The 21926-nt window shown below is 32.8% G+C and overlaps 2 protein-coding genes across 3 annotated transcripts; both read right to left on the reverse strand.

Annotated features, from left to right (window-relative positions):
* Positions 1-5925: 5925 nt before the first annotated feature.
* Positions 5926-6386, reverse strand: LOC107430462 (uncharacterized). Its single transcript, XM_016041303.4, has one exon. It carries the CDS (start codon positions 6243-6245, stop codon positions 5985-5987), a length of 261 nt encoding a protein of 86 aa, XP_015896789.2. The 5' UTR covers positions 6246-6386; the 3' UTR covers positions 5926-5984.
* A 984-nt stretch (positions 6387-7370) lies between these two features.
* Positions 7371-14037, reverse strand: LOC107430441 (diacylglycerol kinase 1-like). Of its 2 annotated transcripts, XM_016041285.4 has the most exons (14): positions 13762-14037; positions 13512-13637; positions 12907-13114; positions 12669-12791; positions 12414-12542; positions 11974-12059; positions 11452-11575; positions 10339-10387; positions 9198-9280; positions 9028-9095; positions 8691-8765; positions 8228-8315; positions 8017-8133; positions 7371-7919 (listed from the first exon to the last, which is right to left on the reverse strand). In XM_016041285.4, the coding sequence occupies exons 2-14, from the start codon at positions 13622-13624 to the stop codon at positions 7593-7595; spliced, it is 1590 nt and encodes a 529-aa protein (XP_015896771.3). In that variant the 5' UTR covers positions 13625-13637; positions 13762-14037; the 3' UTR covers positions 7371-7592. The 2 variants fall into 2 exon arrangements, with proteins under 2 accessions (XP_015896771.3, XP_015896778.3); XM_016041292.4 differs by lacking the exon at positions 13512-13637 and having other exon boundaries at positions 13762-14036.
* Between the last annotated feature and the right edge of the window lie 7889 nt (positions 14038-21926).

A 21926-nucleotide genomic window follows, 5' to 3' on the forward strand; every position in this document is an offset into this window, starting at 1 on the left:
GGGAATGCAAAACTGGAGGCTATTACATCAGCAGTTTGGGAGAAACCCATGGTATTTTTGCGCAAAAAGCCGAAAACCATTTGCGTTTGTTTAGATGGTTTTTAATTTTATGTACTGTGCCTTTGAACTTGACCCACTGAGGAAAGATAATGACTTTTTTTTTTTTGAAGAAAAGGTAATGATTTTCCAATAAATCTGGGGGCTTCTATTTCGTGGAGCCTGCTTTCTAGGCCGGATGGGCAACTAGAAAATAGCTGGTAGAGAGTGACAAATTTCAACATAAATATCATAAGGAATTAATACCATTATGCCTGATTAAAACCGTATAATATTACAAATGAAGATTTACTTAATTTTTTATTTGCAATATACTGATGAATATTTTAGTAAACTATATAAATCTTTTTCTTAAAAAAAAAAAATTCTATAAGTTTGGAGAATACAATATAATAGCATATTTTTTAATTGTTATAAAAAAAATAGTGGCGGGGTGTCATAAAACTTAACCAATTTTAATAAGTTAGTCAGCATGTTTTTGTTTTTGGTTTTGTATTTTCAGTTTCTTCTAAAGGCTTTGATCATCAAATTTCTCACCGAACCACAAGAGTAAAGAATCTAGCCGTAAAATTAAAGGGGTAAACAAAAAACAAAAATATTAAATTAAAAAACTATTGCAAAGTATTTAAAAAATAAGACCCATAGGCTCATTTGATAAATATTTTTTTCTTTTTAAGTAATTATCACAGCAAGTATTTATTATTTATGATTTTTTTTTTCCTAACCAAAAAAAAAAATGAAAAGAAAAGAAAAGCAGAAATCAAATTATTTTCTTTTTTCCATTTTCAAGAGAAGCTAGATGAGGAAAAATTATATATACGAAGAATCGAGTTTTTTTTCTTCTTCTTCTTCTTCTTCTTTTTTTTTTTTTTTTTTTTTTTTCATATGAAGAAAAGCTAGTTGTTGTTATTTATTTATTTATTTTCTATATGAAGAATCGAGTTTTGAGTTTCAAATTAGTACTCCAATATATCTTCCGAAACCTGAGAAATTGAGATTGCTTTTTGGTGTCGCCAGGAAAAGGCTTGACGTTTCACCAAAAACAAAAGTCAACATTGCTATGGAAATTATACTTTTACGAAATGGCCGGCTATGCGTAATTTGCATTTAAAAAAAAAAAAAAATGGGAATAACAAAACATATGATTGATCAAAGCAAAAGCCGTGTCATTGATTTAATTTCATTGAAACTTCAATATTTATAATTCTATACATACAAATATATAAAGGCCTCCTCAGTTGGGACCCCAACAGCTCAAATACATGACAGTCCTAAGAGTCCTCAGATTTGTTCAATTTGTCAGCCTTGATGTTGTTGTTGGACATAGCAGATATGGAGTAATAGGCGGCAGGAAGAGCAAGAGGTATTGTTTTGGAGCAATAATATTTGAATAAAAGAGTTGAGAGCATGAATATTCCATCTTCAAACGCCTTGGTCTTTCAAGGCCTCCACTACTCCCATGCTTGCTGCCATTGTCCAACCTCTGCTACTTGAACCCATCCTTTACATATCTTTTAACTCTGAACAAATTGGTTTTGAAAAGGGCAATAGAACCTAGTGTTACTTCTGAGTTTGCTGGTAATATATATATATATATATTGGTGTTGTTGGGATTTATGGGAGCTACAGGGAGTGGGTTTGTGTACTATATAGTTTTTAAGTGGGTGGGTGGAGCTATAACCATTGTATTGTATAGGAAAACCATTTGCTTTTATTTTTTATCATTTATTATTGCTTTATTTTTCCATTTGCCCTTTTAAGTTGGACTGTGGACACAGTCACAGGGGTTATGATTGACTTGCCAATAAATAAACCAATATTATTATTATTATTATTATTTTTTGGCTGAAAATAAATAAATACAAATACGATGCCTGAAAAGAAGTATTTATATGTTCCAGTGGGACAGAGTTACTTCGTGGAAACTGGTTTTTCAGTGGGACCAGAACCAGCTTGGAAATGGACAACGGCCAGATAATTTTTTAATTTCAAATCTGTTAAAGTTAAACTACATAACTTATTTCTTTGCCTTTGAGCTTTATGAAATAATAAACTACTAATAATATATCTTTTTTTTTTTTTAACTATGCTGATCAATTAAGATTTTCTATAATAAAATCCGTCTCTTTTTTTATCTCTCCATTTTTTAATAAGTAAAAAAAAAAAAAAAAATAGTAACTTGTTACAATTTTTTATTTGGAGTTAAATTTTAGGATTTAAAAGCAACAAGAAGTCCCTATAGAATTTTACCTGTTTATAATTTTCATTTTTTTCTTCGGTTCATTTTTATTTTCGTAAAAAAAATGAAAGGAAATCATTCATTAAATAATACATTTTGGTTTCTAAATTTTGAAAACAATTGGCAAGTTTATTATATTCTTTTTTGGCAATATCAATAAAATTTTTATTATTTTATTTATGTCGGCAATATCAATATTAGCCGCTTAGGGATATCCATCCTTAAAAATATCACAAAAGAATAGAAGAACAAGAAAAATGAAGGAATAGGCTTGTAGCCTCGTAAGGTGTTTTTTTTTTTTTTTTTTTTTTGGTAAAAAAAAATTTAAACGAGAAGTAAAACTTTTTATGATGAAATTGATTACCAAAAATATATATATATATATATCATGGCAAATAAGCTAGAAATTAATTAACATTTGAATGAAATTCATTTTTTGTTAAAGTAATTTGAATGAAATTCATGATACTGTTAGAAAAGAAAGCTTTTGTATACATTACTCAGTATAGAATCAATATCGTACAATTTGCAGTCAAAAAACTTTTTAGTTTCTTTATAAGGAATTCTATAATTATTAGCTGTTTGATAATGAATTCCAAGCTATTTGTCTTCATAATGTTAAAGACATTTTATTTTTTAAAAAGGTTTAATAATTTTTACCTTATGTTTACCTATATGAAGATTAAAACTAAGGAAAGATACCCTAAAATTTGAATTAAAACATTAACCATCAACAAAATTACAATATTTGCTAAAAAATAACTCTGATTGAAGAGCATAATGATCATATTTGATGGTTTAGTCAAAATAAAAACTTGGAAATTTGAGCATCCGAAATTTCTCTTAGTTACATTCACCACCTGGAAAATCCTACATACCAGATGGTGCAGATCCAACTAATTTCACAATCTCTAGCAATTACCACCCTTGGGCTCAATCTAATCAATTTTAACAAATAGGAACAAAAGTGATATATTCAAAAAAAAAAAAAAGGAAAATTGGGAAAGAAGGTTTAGATGAAAGCTATTAAAATGATAGGAAAATTGGGATTACATTTTTTTTTTTTCCTTTTTCTTTGATTGAAAAAAGTGGGATTACATAGATCTACAGAAAAAAAGGTCTAAAATCTAATAGTATTAGGACCCCAGCAGTCCAAGTCCATAACTTTTCTCATCTTCTCGTCCGGTGAACGATTGATCTTGTTAGAAATAGCAGAAGAAGAAGAGGCATAGAGTTGCTTGGCTTGAGAATAGGCTCTGATATCCTTCTTGGCACTCTGTATTAACAACCTCAAAGAATTATTCCATCTGCAAATACCTTGGTCTTTTAGCGTTTCAACAACTCCAATACTAGCTGCCACAATCCATGATCTGCAAGGTGCGCTCATGTTTGCTTTTGATTTGGAAGTACAAAGAAATGGGTTTTGTTTGGGAAACAAAAAAAAGAGAGTTTGGAAATGACAATTTCTTTCTGGGTTTCTGATTCTCTGAAAGTTGATTTGGAATTTTGTTGGTGTTTGAGAAGGGCTGAAGTGGGTTTTGGTGTTTAAATAGGGGAGGGTTTGATATATGGAAGGTGGTGGGCCAAAAACCAGAGGCGGTAGGACCAAGTATTTTGGAAGTTTGAACCAAAACTGTGTGCTTTTAATTAAAAGAGTAGTAGCTTAATAGATGCTTTGGTTTTGGCTCCGAACCCGGAGGACCTGGGATGGGAATGGAAAGCAAAACCATTTGTATTTTTTAATTTTAATTTTTATATTTATTTATTTATTTTAGTTATTTTTGGCAATATTGTATATTAGCTTTGATGGTTAAATGTGTGTTACGCAAACAAATTCTACCAAAACAAGAAAAGAAAAAGGTGTTACGCAAGCAAGTAAATGAAATGACAAAAGAATAATATAAAAACGCTTCTGCGGTTTCTTCTTCCAACAAGGAGCTAAAGATACAATGAGCTCTTACACCCAATAAAGTACTATTTATTTGTTTCTAAAATTAATACTATTTTTAATCAAAATTACAGGTAATTTTAATACTATTTCAGACCATGAGCTTTCTTTTGGGTAACATTATCATGTGATAGGACTTAATATATGAAGACGGTTTTTTTTTGGTTTTTCTTTATCCTAAACGTTAATGAAATGAACTCATGTGAAAATTGTCATTGTCAATGTATGTCTCTGTTCAAACTTCAAATTTATGTATTTTTCTTTTTTTTTTTTGGTTAAATTTATATCAATGGATGTCTTTGCTCAAATTAATGGTTTTTTTTTTTTTTTAACATATAAAGTATTAGAAAAGAACTTATTGTCCATGACTTTCTTTTATCATATATATAACTCTTTTTTTTGGTAATACTTTTATACGATATAATTAAATTTTTATTAATGGATGTCTTTCTTCAAATTAATGCTTTTTAATATATAAAATATTAGAAAAGAACTTATTGTCCATGACTTTCTTTTATCATATATAACTCTTTTTTTTTTTTGTAATGTTTTTATATCAATCTAAAATACTTTTATCAAATATCACTCAAACGTGTTATATATATATATATATATGAATAATTAATACGTGAAATTTTAAAAATATTTTTACTGGTTCTATTTATTATTAGATTTTTTTATCATATAAAAATATATGTACATTTAAAAAAAAACTAATAAAATTTTTAATTAATTATTAACCACAATCAGTTATATACATTATCATTTGAAAATAATTTGAAAATAAATTATAAATTTATATAATTTAAATTTAAATAATATCAATTTCTATATAATTTTAAAAATATTAATTTTTATAACATATATAATCTACCATTAAAGATGCTTTTAACTTACATGTGAATGCGATCCATTTTTTATTAAATTCTTATAAATTTTGATTGATTTCATTGAGCTTTCAGTTGATATTTTTGATATAGTGTGCCATAAATAAATGAAATTTGTTATTTCAATTGGATAACTTTTCCCTTTTATATCTTAGCAAAGAAAAAAAAAAATCCATTTTTAAAGTTTTTTGGGGAAAAATAGTTTAACTCAGTTATGGCAAATGATTTCTCAAAATATCACGACACAGGTTTTAGGCACTCTTTTATTTTTGGGTACTCTGTTTGAAAATTAATAAAGAAAAAGAATCAGGTATTGACTTGATGATGATACATTTTTACTGAGGTCCATAATTTTATTTTATTATTTTTGGCTTTTAATTGTAACAAATTTGACTCAGTTTCTATGTTAATTCGACATTCTGACGAATTCTCTTTCTCATTTTTCACTTGTATTCTGCAATTCAAACACGGTTTCAAGTCCTAAATTCCCATCTTTCGTCACTTTCTCTTGATTTTGTTGCCACCATTTGTTTTCTCCATTTCCCGTATTGAATTTTCAATTTTTCTCATCAATAAGAGGAATCTCAGCAATTGCAAAAAGTGATTAATGTATTTTTCTGAATTTCTTCTCGGTTTTCTTTTGTTTCAAAGTCATAAGTCCGTTCTCAAGCGAAATCATTGCTAAATTTGGAAGACACAATAAGGGAATAAAATTTGATAAACTAAGCCATGATCTCATGCTTTTTTGGTAATAAAAACTATGATCTCATTGATTGACCCCAAAATTAAAAAAAAAAAAAAAAAGAACTATGATTTCATTGGAAAATCATATACAATCATGGGGAATCCTGAATTAGGATCCCCAACAGCTCAAGTACATAACTTTTCTCAAAGACTCTTCAGATTGCTTTAGTTTCTCATCTCTCACAACAGACACAGCAGATGAAGACTGGGAAGAAAGTTTCTTGAACTGAGAGAAAGGTCTGATATTGTTCTTGGCATGTTGATGGATTGACCTAAAAACAAAGTTCCATCTGCAAATCCCTTGGTCTTTCATGGTCTCAACTACTCCAATGCTTGCTGCCACTACCCAAACTCTACGTGTGGAAGCCATTTTTCTATTCTGTTTTCCTTTGAGATAATTTGCAAGTGTACAAAATTGGTCTGGCTGTTCGGTTCTGTCACAATCTTTCCAAAGAGAATTAAGAAATAGGGAGATTTCGTGTTTGCTTTGTTGAAGCAAATGGGGGGGGTAGGAAAAGGTATTTATATAAGGAATATTGAGTGGTGGTTGATAAAGTGAAAGAAGGATTGTGAGGAGAAAACCATGGGTGGTGTCAGTTTTGGGAATAGGGAGGCCAATGGTATTGGCAGTAATACTAACATATCACAAAACCAGCGATGGAAAGAGAGAGAGAGTGTGTAAGATGAAGTGTCAAAACGCAGAAAGAAATGGCCAAATGGGGCTTGTGGTGTCCAACCAAAATGCGTGCCACTTTGCTACCAGCAAAAGTGGGCACGTATTGATTCCAAACAATTTGGCACGTGTTTTTTTGGTATGGTTGTGGCTCTGTCTGCTACAGTCTCAAGGTCTTTTGTTCGACACGTTTAAGGGTGCTTAGAAAAATAATAAATTAAAAATATTAAAAATCCAAATTGTAAATTAAAAGGTGTCTCTCGACATTTTGTCGCTTCTAAGTTTCTGTTGTTTTTGGCTTGGAAATTTTGTCGCTAGTTTATTACCAAAAGACAATAATTTTGTCGTTTGTCACTCATCTGCTCTAAATTTTTCCATTAAAAGAAATAAGATCATTTTTTCAGAAATAATTTCCAAACGACATATCTTTGCTAAGATTGCTGGAATTTTTTTTTTCTATTTTAATTCTCCTCTTCCATTTTCTTTGCAAAAAAGAGTGCCTACCATTTTGAACCATATAAGCGAAATCACTTGCAATTTCCAAGCGTACGCGTTGCTGAAATAAGCAGGAAATTTTTTTTGTTCAATTTGCTATAAGCCTTCTATCGTCGTACGTGGTCTAGTAACAAACTAAACTAAAAAAAATACAAAAATAAGATCAAAAAGCCAAGAGTAAAATAAACAATAAGATGGTTTTATATAAATGGAAAAGATAAAATCAAAGATTTTATATATTGAACCCAAAATATTAACACCAAACTGTAAACGTGTTTCTGGGGGGAAAAAAAAAAAAAAAAACTGTACACGTGTGAGCATAGCAACTCTAAAATACCATAGAACCGTTCACCCAAAAAATTAAAAAAAAAAAAAAATGTTAAAAAAATGCCAGATAACCGTTCATAAGTCCCCAGGCAACAACCATACATGTGATTATGTACTCGATCAAACCCAAAAAAAAAAAAAAAAGAAAATGAATTGGGGGAATATACAAAGTGAAAAAATAAAAAAATAAAAAAACGAAAACGAAGGGGGTTTGTTAAAGGCTTAACTGAGATGAGCTAAATCAATACCTTCTGGCAATTTAAAAGTGTCAGATGCACCAAACTTCCTTCGCTCTTCCTTATCTTCAGAATCTTCTTCGTCATAACTATCATCTTCTTCATCCCGAGAACTGGCCGGGGAAGCAGGGTCATTTATACTCTTGGATGGGCATAAGGGTGTGGCAAGCACGCTTACTTGGCCAAAATGAGAAATCTCTACCACCACCGTGTCATCATCAACTGGAAGAGGTTGTTTCCATGGTTCCCCATCAAGCCTCATGAATGTATGGTCGGCTGCTCCCTTATGGAACTCAAAACGAACCCCATTTGCCTAATTGCAATGTAAAACTTGGAGCTTTAAAAACTAAAACAGAGAATGACTTCTCACTGCCAGGAATGATGATTATTGTTCGTTGTAGTGTTCGTACCTGAGCAAGACGAGTCCCATGTCCCTTAGGAGAAAGCAAAACGAGTCCATGCCAAGCGTTTCTAAAACCAACGATCTCAAGAAAGCCATCATCAACGTATGGAGGAGTCAAGTCCCTCTGTGTTTATGACAGAAGAGTGGTTAACATGTGTGGTGATATTTTTACAGCTTGGTTTATAAATGAAAACATGGAGAACGAATTCAGAACTCACATCCCGCAGTTTCTTCTTGTTTGGTGTTCCCCATGGATTGAATCCACCAGAGAAGCTAGGCAAGTTGAGGCAAACGATAGACCTGATGCTGCAGGTCAAAGTCAAAATGTTCAAATGATGTTGACATTATGTTCGATTGGAAATATAAGGCATCTAATTTGTATGAAATCATAAAAAATCTTGCAACCTTTGCTAAGCATATTGCCCAAATAAGTTGCTTCAATTCAAAGAATGTCAGTCTATACAGATCACTCATAACTAGTGAGACAGATCTAGTTACTTATATTTCAATAACAAAGAAATACTTAAAACATATAATGTTACTGTGCAACATACAAAGCACCACTATTGGATTCATACGAAACAAAAATAATAGTTGAAACAACTCTATAGAGATAAGTATCTTTAGACATTAAGAAAACATACTATATAAAGAATGTTAAATCAGAATATCAAATATCACCTGCGGGGGATGGAGAGTTCCACCCATTGACCTGGTTTTTTCATGATCATGACCTTTGCTAGCTGTGCCATGTTCCTGTATTTAAAATGAGTTATTGTTATATACACCACCAAACTGAAGGCCAAACTCTTAAGAATATGACAATCAAAACCAAGTCTTCCACGGAGTAATGCATCTTAAATTCAACCAAGAGAAACCACTTTTTCCTTAATTTGAAAATATTGCAAGGGAAGTCAATTATATCAGTCTCAAATTGATTCCACGTAAATTGATCTGAAATTTCAGTCTATCAAACTTACAACTAACATGGGGCATATTTTAGAAGATCTACCAATACCTTGAAGCAGGATGAAATAGAGATGTGCAGAACCACCCTTGAGTGCATCCAAGTTTCATGTAAGTACTCTGAACCAGTCCAAAAAGGAAAAAATAAGAAGGATTATAATAAGCCCATTCTAACAATTTATAGATCCCTGTTTTAAAAATGTGCAGGAAATAATCTAATACCTGATTAGCTAACTGATTTTTAAATTTTTCTGGATGCAACTTCCTCTCAGAGTGAAAAGCATATGATACTTGAGCATCCATTCCTGTACATAAAAGATTATATTAGTTAAGAAACTAGGCAACTATATTAATATACCTGTAGTTACAATCAATTCTTTTGCTCATAAATTTTTCAAAGCACATGCTGTCTGTATGGTTTGGATCCAGGCAAAGTCCATGGAGAAATGACTTTTGCCATTCCACTTGTCCCTAGGGGATTTTATACTATTTCCCACCAATCAATTATGAACTAGACTAACATCTACTCTAAATATTTTCTGAATAGAAATAATAAATTCATATCCTTAAAGCTTCTTCGTTTTTCTTTTCCCTCCTAACAAGAACTTCATTATGAAAAGAATCAAACGATCATAAAAATACAGTAGAAATCAATTATTTCAAGGTTTAGCATTATTCCTTTCCATTTCATGATGTAACAGCCCAGACCACCCGCATCAGGATATTGTCCTCTTTGGCCCAGGGTTCACACCCTCTCTCCCCCCTGGCCTCAAGGTTTTGTCAAAACGCGTCCTGAAGGGAGAGGTATCCACAGCCTTATAAAGACCGCTTCGTGCCCCTCTCCAACCGATATGGGATGTTACACATGAAATTTAACGATTATCTGTACGATAGCCAATTCACCTATTTCTCTAAATGCACAGCCATAGAGGCACCATCACCGAATATTTCAGCCAGAACAGAAAGACGAAAACATGAATATTAAGACAACATGGATATTACACAAGACTAACTGCAACTAATTGGAAATTTTAACAGCACCTCCTCATTCTCATCCCAAGACCTGGACATCATAAATTCATATTATGATACGGGATGCTTATTTTGCTCAACTAATTATACCTATTCCACTTCTTTCCTTGTTTTAGAACGTTTTGGGACCTTCACCCCAGCGTTCATATCGCGCGGGGGGGGGGGGGTGTGTGGGAGAAGGAAAGAAGAAAAATTGTCCCCTACTACATGCTTCCTAAATATTATGCCATGCATGCACATCCCAAACAAGGCCCACCCTCCTCTTTATCATATACATGCAAACACACAAAAACTCAAACTTATTAAAATAAAGACGTCCTTGAATTCTTACCCATGCTGAAGTAGTTCCAAAATCCACCACGATAAGTATTGCAACCCTCCTGAGAACAACAACAAAAGAATCGGCAATAAGCATGCAAAGCAATGCCACATTTATAAGAGGCAAGTAAACAATAAGCATTCAAACCCTGCCTTGATACATTTTTATGGTTTCTTTCCTTCCGGGGAAGTAAAATCTATTAGAGAATGGAAAAGGACACTGGGCTGGGCAATTTTATAACTAGCTAAAAAGAAAAGTTTATTTTGTTTTTACTTTTTACAGTTAACATATTTGTGAGCCCTCAAGTTTACAACAATTCTCAATATTTTGACCTCTAATTTAAAACATCTGAGTCAAGGTCTTCAATAACAAACTTTATTCAATTAAGATAATTGAGGCAGAGATTAATGAGATTGATAAAAGAAATCTAATCTGTAGTCGTGTGATTAATAACATACCAATCTTTCCAACAACTTCTATATTTATTTAGAGTGCATGTGACTTGTTTATTTGGTCAAGGTTGTAATTCTCTGGTATCAATTGTCCATGACTAAATCATCTCATTCTAATAAGGCCTCAACTAAAACCCTTAAATTAGAATGCCCAAAATGAAGTTGCTATAAGCTTCAAGACTCATAATTATATTTACCATGATTTTTATAACCAAAACAAAAAAATGTTAAAACTAGCTTCAGAGACCTCAATGTCAACTCTTTGCAGTTTACCTAAATCAATATAGAAGAATAGTAATTCCTTGTAGTTTACCTAAATCAATATAGAAAAACATAAGAAGCAAGTGCAAGAATGCTTATGAGTTATGAGACTATGAGATGTGGTAAACTTTCCACCTTACGGGAGGGTCTACAAATAAGAAACATTCCTATACAACTCCTATCCCCTGAGGTCTTTTCTGACTCGCAGTTGTTTCATTCAACTCTTTCCAGTTCTGGTAGCCATATTTTCAAAGGGAATACCAGATTCTATGTGCTGTTATATTTTATGATATTGACACTTCAAAGAAGATCCTTGGAAAGGAACACTAGAACAGTGTTTACACATAATTTTCTATTTTTGCTGCTCAAATAGCAGGTAGACACAAAGAAGAATGAAATAAGATATACATACCTTATTCAGTTGATCAGATTGTGATACACGATGAAATGCATGCAAAGAATGTGGCAGTTCGAGGGGTGCAATAGGGTCACAAGAGCCTTCTTTAGGAGACCTCATTCTCATTATAATATGCCAGCTGGTACCCAAACAAAAAAAAAAAAAAAAGAAAGAAAAGATAATTACATTATTGAATTAACAAATAAAAGAGAATTTCATAATCCAAAAATGTTAACCAAAAAAAATTACAGATTGTCAGTTAAGGTCCTCATAATTATAAGAAAAAATAATACATCACAGACAGAAACACACTACACATGTTTTTCATATGTCTTCAAATTAAAGAGATCTGCCTTTCTGACCAATATGATTTTATCCCAACATCCTATACCAAGTCTGACTGATAGATTGACCAATTACTTAGAAATTGGAAATCCCCACGGATAAAACTGACAATGGTTATGCAACAAACTATTACAAATTCATCGTCATGTAAGTATGCGTTTAGAGTGTTGCTAAGTCAAAAGGATGCCTTACCTGTCAATTTTCATTTCCTTTGCAAACCTTACTTGACATAAGTAGGACATTACAGATTTCTCGTCTGTGCCAGGATTTTTCTTTCCCTGTATATTGAAAAACCAGTTAGTATGACAATCTGACACTGCATTGACCAGTGCTTCCAGCAGCAATAATACATTAATATAGAACATATTGAAATGTAACCCACCAATATATATGTGTACAATATCGTGAATTGAGAGAGAAAGAAGCCTAAAGATATAGTACATACATAAAAGTTTAAGCAGCTATGCATTACTGACAATCATCAGATAATAACAAAAGGTGAAAGTGGATACAAGCTTCACTCAATAATTATAATCTTCAAAGACCAATATTAAAATAGAAATGATATACAAGAAAGTAGACAGGCAATTCTATCATTTAAATAGAAAAGGTCATTATACTGCATATCCTACCCAGCCAAATGAAAAATGCAGGTTGTTTCCAGTTCCCAATGGCACCGTCGCTATTGGAGGTGGTTGAGGTAGTTTAAGATCGGAAACTACTCCAAGGAGCCAGCTGGCAGTACCATCTCCACCTGCAACCTATTGATTTAAATCTAAGTTAGATGTAGAGCAAAAACCAATCGAGGTCAATAAAGGCAGCTTTAAGATTAAAATATAAGGTTTTTGCTCTACCTCTTTAATCTATAACTTAAAATTTAAACTCACAATTAATCTTAATCTTTTTTCAATTTCAGCAGCAAAAACATCTCCATTGTATTTGAGTGTCTCAAGAGTAACATAAAGCTGGTGTAGCACCTTCTCAGGAGCCTTTTCTCCCAAGTCAAAAACCTGAAAAGAGAAGTCCAATAAGCCACTCAAAAGTCATTAAAATTGAACCAATAGACAACCAAAACTAAATTTCTAATCTTGGCGTTGAATATGGCTGGAATAAAAAGTAGCCCACCTGGTTCTTATTGAGAAGATTTTGAAAAGTAACAAGAAGTTGGCCTCCTAGCTGACCACCACTTTTAGAATTGATGAACACTAGGACCGGACAAGCAGGAATATAACTACAACGTTGGACCTCTGATCCCGGTACAAGCATATAATTCGGAATGTGGAAGTCCTTCAGCATATTCTCGGAGTTCATGTTTCCCATGAATAGCTCCCAACTGCAACATAATAATAATAATAATCAATAATATCAAAGAAAGTAACATAATATAATCAAGAATATCACAGTAAGAATTTCTATTATATCAGACAGAATTCTGCAATTTAAGTAAAAACTTGATTAATAAGCTTAATTGCCCAATTAGAGAGTGAATAAAGTACAATTAGTTGGTAATCAAAATCTTTTTGAATTTTGAGAAGACAAATACCACGGAAACAGAATGAAACAATGTCCAAAGCGGGAAAAAAAAAAAAAAAATTTCATAAACAAACAGTAGATTCTCTAAGTATAGCATAATCATACTACGAAATCCAGAGGTCCAGATTCATTATACTACAACCACATGGAGGGGAAAAAAGAAATCATATTAAAATGTAGTTTGGTAAAAATTGAACCTCTCGGGATTAAAATGGTCCATGGAATCTGAAGGTACGGTAGTTTGAGAACCTAATGAGAATTGCTGAACTCGATTCCTCGAACGAAACGAAATTCGACTCATAAGCTTCATTCTTCTTCTTTTTCTTGTTTCGGAATAAACGGTTTTTAAAGTAAACTTTTGTTTCCTTTTTCTCGAGAATCAAACAGAATGGAAATAAAAAGGAAAAAAAAATAGGGAAGGTGAAGAGAGAGAAAGAGATGGTTTACCTGAAGGAAGAAATTTCAAGGATGTTTCGTAGGAAGAGAGAAAGAGAGGGATTGATAAAGCGAAAGCCAGATAGTCATGACAGTTGAGAGAGGGGACGAAGCGGAAAACTATTCTGGGATGCTTCGTCAGAGAATCCACATCGAAAACGCGGGTTAAAGATTTACGGAAAAGTGAGTGGAATCTGCTTATCGTTTTCCAAAAATAGACGAACATTTTTCATTTAAAAAAAATTAATTTGTGGGTTTTTTTTTTCTGTTTTTTTTTTTTCAGATACAGCCTCAGGATTCGGTATTTGTTGGTGTTTGTTTGTGTGTGGAGAAGCCCTGCTATTAACGGGCAAATAAATTTTAATTTTAATTTTAATTTTATTTTTGGATTCTAATATGAAAAAGCCGGCCAATGGGATTCCTTGTTCGCCACTTTAAGTTTGGGAGAGTTATAATAGAGTACTAACGCGTCTTTACCTCTTTGGATGTGGTGCCTCCAAGGAAATTGCATTGGTGTCGGGCTTACTGTGGGCTCCACACTCAATGTGGGCTCGATTTACTATCTTACGTATTGAGAAATTTCTAAATTTGGGCTTTCCTGGGTTTTATTAAATGAGCCACAATGTGAACGTGAATCATGTGATATGGAAGAGATTTCCTGCATTTGCCATGTGTCCGTTGCTTTTCTTTAATTCATTAATTAATATATATATATATTTTGCTCAAATGCTGATGAAAATTAATTGAATATTTAAAACATTTATCATTTATAAACTCCATATTTATTATCTTTTTTACTATTACTTAGCTTTATTTTATTTCTTCCGATTTGCTTAATTTATTATCTCATTATCATTTTCCTCTTAGTCATTTCGACGACACCTTGTGGATGAGCCATCTTTCCCAAGCAAGTCGAAAACCTGAAAGGCTATAAGCCCAAAAAGTGACCCAAAAATCACTAGAAGCGAATCAATCCACAATGAAAACTAGTATTCAGTCAATCAAATTTGATTCAGATAATGCAATTTAGTCCCATATGGACTGTCATAGGACTGGAAAACAAAGTTTTTTTTTTTTTTTTTTTTTTTTTTTTTTTTTTTTGTTTTGGCAAATAAAACTGAACTTTCATTTACTATAAGAAACAATACAAAAATCATCTTGAATAATTCGAAAGAGCCAATTTGGACCCTCCTCATTACAAGAAATTAAAAAATCAAACATAAAGCATAATGAGCTAATTCATGCACAATTTGATTTGTTTCTCTAGGAGCATAATTAGAATTAACCAAAGTCAAAACACCTTAGTAAAAAAGAAAGACTTTTAGATAGGAACGTCAGCACCACTGTGGAGCAGCAGGCCAACCAAAAATTGCCACATATTATTTTGGTTGAAAATATTGATCTTTTGTTTGCTTTACTTTTTTGGATTTTTTATCTTATTCTTTCCTCTCCTTCTCTTCTCTTTCATCTTTTTCTCTCTTTCATTTCCTTTAAAATATTTTATAAAAATATAAATTTTCCTTCCATTTAAATTCTTGAATATGATACAAGCTTTTTAAACTTTTTATTTATTCTTTTTGTTATTTAATTTTTTTTGCTTCCCTAAGAGCAACTCACAAAGGGAAGCATGAAGAACCTATTGATATAGTTTCTCAACTTGCATAAGGAACCTATTGATACAGTTTTTTGGGAACCTATTGAAGCGGTGGTTCCCAACACCTACTGGCTTGATGAAACGCTATACCATAAACTCTCATAACTCAAGGAATAGGAAAAGAACAATAGCAGCCATTATTAGAAGAATTTGGAGGCTGAATATAAGAATGACAAAGAGATGTGCCCAGAATTAGAAGCACTGCGTCTCACACTTAAAAGACAGGTTCTGGACTTTGAAAAGGAGCTTCAGCAGGTAGTTCTTAGGAAATTAAAAAATCCTTTGTTTAATCTGGTGGGCTGGGCTAATTGGGCGGCAAATATTATTAAAGCTATAGCACCCTCGAAAGTAGGGGAAAAAAGAGAAATGTGCTAGATTGTCCTAGACTTTGTGGAAACAATTGGTTTGGGCCTCCTAACAATGAAAAGGGCTTCAAAAAGTAGGAAGATTAGCATAGAAAAGGATAATATTTTGTTGGCCTACAAACCCCCAGCTTTGATGGATCTAATGGGACCTCTTAAATGATATATGAGAATTAAAGAAGCCAAATATTGGGAAACCAGAGTAGGAGATTACAGTTTTACAAAGAACACAAAAGAAGCCATCAACGTCTTCTCAAGGAGAGAATGGCGAAGACAAAGGAAAGCTTGGATTCTCACAAGGAGCATTGGTTAAGCCCCTCCAAAGAGATGAAGAAGAAAATTTGGAGAATTCTACTACAACACCTACTAGTAGGAGAAACACCCAAAATCAAGATGGAAGACTTAATAGACAATGATCTTGGAAACGAGAAGCTAGAAGGAGGGCCTAGAGAAACAGAGAAGGGTAGATGACCTCTTCCTCTAGACAACGTTTAGATTTTCATTAAGTCGAGGAGGCGGGCCAAATCATGTCCCTTCCCTCCTCAGCCATGAAGATTCTATCATGGAATTGTATGGGTCTGGGTCATCCAAAAGTCATCAACGTTCTCAAAAATCTAACTAAAAGGCGTAGTCCCTCTTATGTTTTTCTTTGTGAAATAAAAAGAGGAAGGAATCGACTGGAGTGAATTTATAGAAGTCTGTGATACTATAACACCGAAATTGTCAAAACAAGAGGGCATGTTAGATGTATATGCTAATGTGATTGGATGATATCAATTTGGTGATCTCTTGGAAGTCTGTACAAGTCATATGCAGTGATATTATTGGAGAAGTGGGGAATCCTATCTGGAGTTTGCTGGCATGCTATGGCCCTCCTTATTATAATGATAAGAAGGATTTTTGAAACCATATCACCAATGTAGTCTCTAATCTTAATAGGCCTTGGACGTTGTTTGGAGATCTTAATAAAATTATTAATAGCTCAGAGAAATTTGGAGGGCATCAAATATGGAAAATGGAATTATATCTGAAACAATTTATACATGAAGTTGTTGGAATTGATCTGGGCTTTATTGGAGGATGAATTACATGCGATAATCAACAGGGAAGACAAACTCTTATTAGAGAAAGGCTAGACAGGGCTATGGTGGACAAAAATTGGCTGGAGGGTAATCCACAAGAAGAAAACTCAAAGCTGATAAGAATTCCTTCTGCTAAGGAGGTCAAAGATGTTGTCTGAAGTTTACACCCATTGAAGAGCCCTGGACCATATGGTTTTTCAGGAATTTTCTTTCGTATTTACTAGAGAACAGTACAAGACAAAGTAATAGAGTTCACTCAGGAATGCTTCAAAACAAAAAGAATCCCTAGGAATGTGAATGAGACATTCATAGTCCTTATTCTTAAAATAAATCAGCCACAGAATTTTCATCAATGCCAGCAAATCAGCCTTTGCAATCTTGTATAAAAGATTGTAGCTAAAATTTTAGCGGGAAAGCTAAACAAATTATGGACAAAATTATTTCTCCTAATGAAAAAGCTTTTGTCAAAAAAGAAGGATAGCTAAAAACACATTGGTTGCCCAGAAGATAGTATATAAATTCCAAAACCATAAAGGATAAAAGGAATTAATGATCATTAAAATAGACCTCAAGAAAGCTTATGATAGGTTAGAACGGAGCTTCCTAGATAAGACAATTGAAGCTTAGAGATTCTCAATTGAATTCAAATGGATGACTGGTAGTTGTGTCAACTTGATGAGATTTTTCCTCCTTTAAAATGGAAGTATTTATGGTTCTTTTTGCCTCGGAAATAGACCTTCGTCAAGGTGATCCGTTATCGCCTTTCCTATTCTTTGCTCTGAGTTTCTCTCAAGACTATTATTGAAATAAGAGGAACAAGGAAATTAGCATCAAGATCGCCCAGAATACCACAACCGTCTTTCACCTAATGTACGCAGATGATCTTCTCATTATGTGCCATGGTGATCATCAAGAAGCTTTCATGGTCAACGAGTGTTTTAATAGCTATCGTAGTTGGTCGGGACAACAGAAAAATATAGAAAAGTTTAATGTTCTTTTCTCTGAAACTATCATTTGAAAAAGATCGAAAGACAATCAAGAAAATTTTAGGTTCCAAAAGCAATTATTTAGAAAACTCTTTCATTTTCGGAAGGAACAAGTCAAAAGAATTCTTCAAGTTAAAGGAAAGGGTAAAAAACAAACTGGAAGGTCAGACTAAACTTTTCTTATCCAAATCAGGCAAGGCTATCCTGATCAAATATGTTATTCAAGCCATATCAACATACTCAATGACTACATTCTTAGAGTATGTGAAGAGCTAGATGGTTTAGTTCATAGATTTTAATGGGAGACTAAGCCAAATGCGTCAAGTTATCTTGCTTTAAAGGCCTAAAAAGAAATATGCAAACCCAAAGAATTGGGTGGCTTTGGATTTAGAATATTTAAGGATAAGAACTTGGCCATGTTATCCAAAATAGGGTGGAAACTAGCTAATGGAGCAAATTGCCTATGGACAAGGATGTTAAAAGCAAAATATTTTCAAAATGAAACTTTTTTTGGCTATAAACTGAAGATAAGGTCTTCAGTGTGTGTGTGTTTTGAGTTTGGGACAACTTAACCCAAACAGTGATTTAATTCCAAATGATTGGGACTCAATTGACCCATCCCCCCCCTTCCCCGGGGTCATATTTGTCCCGAACTAAAACGAAAGCCTAATCTACTCTCTCGCCCGAAGGAGCTCGCTGGAACTTGGTGGAAAATCAAAGGAGCTCGCCGGACATCTGAGAAAAAAACACGGTCGGTGAGTTCCCTCCATGTTTGCATCTCTATATTTGTTTCTTCCTTGCGTCCATCTTTGCATCTTTGTATTTGTTTCTTCCTTGTCTGTTCTTGTTCATCTATGTATTTGTTTCTTCCTTGCATCCATCTTTGCATCTCTGTATTTGTTTCTTCCTTGTCTATTCTTGTTCATCTCTGTATTTGTTTCTTCCTTGCGTCCATCTTTGCATCTCTGTATTTGTTTCTTCCTTGTCTGTTCTTGTTATCATTTGTTGAAATGAAAGCAGATCTGACTAGATCTGGAAAATATCTATTCTCTCGCAGAAGGACTTCCTTGGAACGTGATGGAAAGTCGAAGGAGGTCGCCGGACATCTGCATCTCTCGGAGAAAGAGACACGGTCGGTGAGTACCCTCCATCTCTGCATATCTGAATCTGTAGATTCTTCTTCTTCCTTGACCTTTCTTCTTACTAGATCTGTCCTTTTTCTTTAACATTTAGGTCTTGCTTATTATGGTATGGAAAAATTTGTTTGATATGCTCTTTTGCAATATGTGTGCTGTTGGTTTGGGCAATTTTTTGTAGTTTATATTACTATGGAACAAATTTTGAACAAATTTTCTGCTGCATGTTTGATCAAAGCTCGGATAAAACAAGTGCCATTCCTTTATTCAAAAAAGGGGAAAAAAAATATTTTTATGTCTTGGATATTAACGAGGAATTTAGCATGTAATTGTGTACTCAAGTTGCAGTCTCGGCCTAAATGGTCTCCTATGGAGGCAAATGCATTGCCTTCATTTTTAGATAATATGGTACATCTTTTTTAATTTTCTGTTTTGCTAATTGTTAAAAATGTTTTCTGCAACGTGGAAGTTTTTCCCATTTTTGTTTCTTAAAGCATATGCAGTCAAGCAATCAAGCAAAAAGAAAATATAGATGAACACTAAAAACGAAAGAAAGATACTTGAAAAGTACATAAACTGAGTACACTTTCTCTAAGTTAGATACAGAAGGATTATATAGTTTCATCAAAAGGGTGTTAGAGACTTAGGCTAATATGAATTTCCAAACTTGAGAGATGGTTGTGCACCGTTGTGTTGTTAGGACTCACTCACAGCTGAAAAACCAAATCTGGATGTTGATTGTCCATCAAGGATAGCTGTTGATCAACATGGTAAAGTTGAGATGTGGAACCTGATTGAGGGTATTGATCAATGGCTCTTTCTTGAAGACTATTTGAAGGGTACAGAGGCATTAACCCTTGAGCTGAGGATGGAGATTTCAGTTCTTGCACAAAAAATGTTCCATGGTTCACTGCCTTGTAATCCTCCTCACAATTAGTCTGCATAAGCAAGTTTGTAAAATTGCATACTGGCCTTTTATCCCATGTTTCAGGTCGAGTCAGGTCCCATAATTTGATCAAAGCTCAAAAAAAAAAAAAAAAAAGATAGGAAAATGAAAAAAAAAAAAAAGTCCAATCTCAACCTTACAGATGATATGATCCCACAATTTTTCTTACCCTTTAGAGCAAATTTTCAGGTTAAATAGAGAAGATAGGAAAAGGGAAAAAAAAAAAAAAAGGTAGAAAACCATTGAGTTTATTTTACTTCTTTGTTCATGTCAACTACTATATTATTTCAGTTCATAAAACATATACTATGATTTCAATTGGGTCAAAATTTTGCTGCTTATATATTCTTGAATCTTAATATTTAACAAGTTTAATTGTTGCATTAGGCAAGTTTAGTTGTTGCATTAGGCAAGTTTTCTGGTAATAATGTTGTAGTGGGTGGGCGGCTTTAGTGGGTGGTCATAATTGTTGCAATAGTTAACTGTTTGGTGGCACTTTTATTTAACTGCTGGACATTTGTTATTGTAGTGGGTGGGCGGCTTAGGATATGTTGAAATGATTGTGTTTGGGATTCTTATAGTCATTGCAACTTGTTGGGATTCTTATATATACATCCAAGGATGGATATTCTTTTCCTTTGTAGTTTAAATTTTTTATTTTTTTTTGGCTAATTTATGATTGTAATTATTTTTGAGCTTATCTTTTATGCATAGGACCTTTCTCTTTTGTGTATTTTAGAGCTTATCTATTATTAATAATGTTTTTCTTTTTCTGTAGTTTAGACTTATTTTGTGATTTGGATCGATTGGACAACGAGGCAGTGCAGCTTACGAGTGGTTGAGAAACTTCGGTCCCTGACAGCCAAAAAAGCTTGGTTAGCCGAAAAGTGCATATTTAAAATGGTGTTGATCAAATGTTTTAATTTTCTCTTTGTTGGTTTTCCTGCTAAGTCTTTTTTCTTTGTATTTGGTTGAAGAAAATCTATCTCGTGTTCCTTGGATGTGGAAAATAATTCCATTTATATGTTTCATTGAGATGATGTTTGACTACAGTTTATGTTTAGGAAAATCTCTCATGTTTGCTCATTTGGTATTTTCCATTGGATTGCTATTGATGATGTTTGGCTACAGTTGAAATTTTCCATTGGCATGCTACCCGAGCCATTAATTTGAAATTGGATTTAGTTGTTTGTACCTTGTACAACACTCTTATTAAATTTCTTATATATTAATATACTATCTATATATATTGGCATAATAAAACTAATTCCATGTCACCTAAAAATTCCCCTCTCTGGCACAATCAAACACATCCTATTGAGCCGATCCATTTTATTGAAATGAGGTTATGAAATTGATGCCTTATTTATTTAAAACATGTTATAAACAAATAAAAATATATAAAATACGTATTAAATATAACAATTATGAAGTATATTATTTGATTACAAATGAACAAATGTTAAAAAAAAATATTAGTAGAATATAAATATAAATAAATATTAAATATGAAGTTCATATATTTTTTTTTTAATCTTTAATCCTACCTCATTGCTATAATCAATTAAACAAACAAGTTTGGGAATGATTATGTTTCTTTTATCTTTTCTTAGTTCCATAAATAATTGTTTCTATTTCATCCAAAATAAATTATGTGTCTTAAATATAATGTGCTTTTGATGTATTTGTTCTTTTTTTTTTTTTTTTGGTAGTACATATGGATCGAAGAAAAGTCGCTGCATTCTTTTTGCTTCCAAATGATTCACAATTAGAGTCTTTTTGTACGGCATTTATGTTGCTTTTGTTTATGTATATGTACTGGGCGTATATAAGGCGACATGCTAGAGGTTATAGGAATCAATTACCTAGGAATGAAGAATTGCGTATGTCATTTCTAAATAGTCTGTTAGACAATGATGTTAATTGTATTAGTCAGCTTAGGATGGATAGGAGAACATTTGATACTTTGTGTCAGTTATTACGCGAGGATGGATATGTTCAAAGTGATGGC

The sequence above is a fragment of the Ziziphus jujuba genome, chromosome 1 (genome assembly GCF_031755915.1).
Source record: "Ziziphus jujuba cultivar Dongzao chromosome 1, ASM3175591v1".
NCBI classification, from domain to species: Eukaryota; Viridiplantae; Streptophyta; class Magnoliopsida; order Rosales; family Rhamnaceae; genus Ziziphus; species Ziziphus jujuba.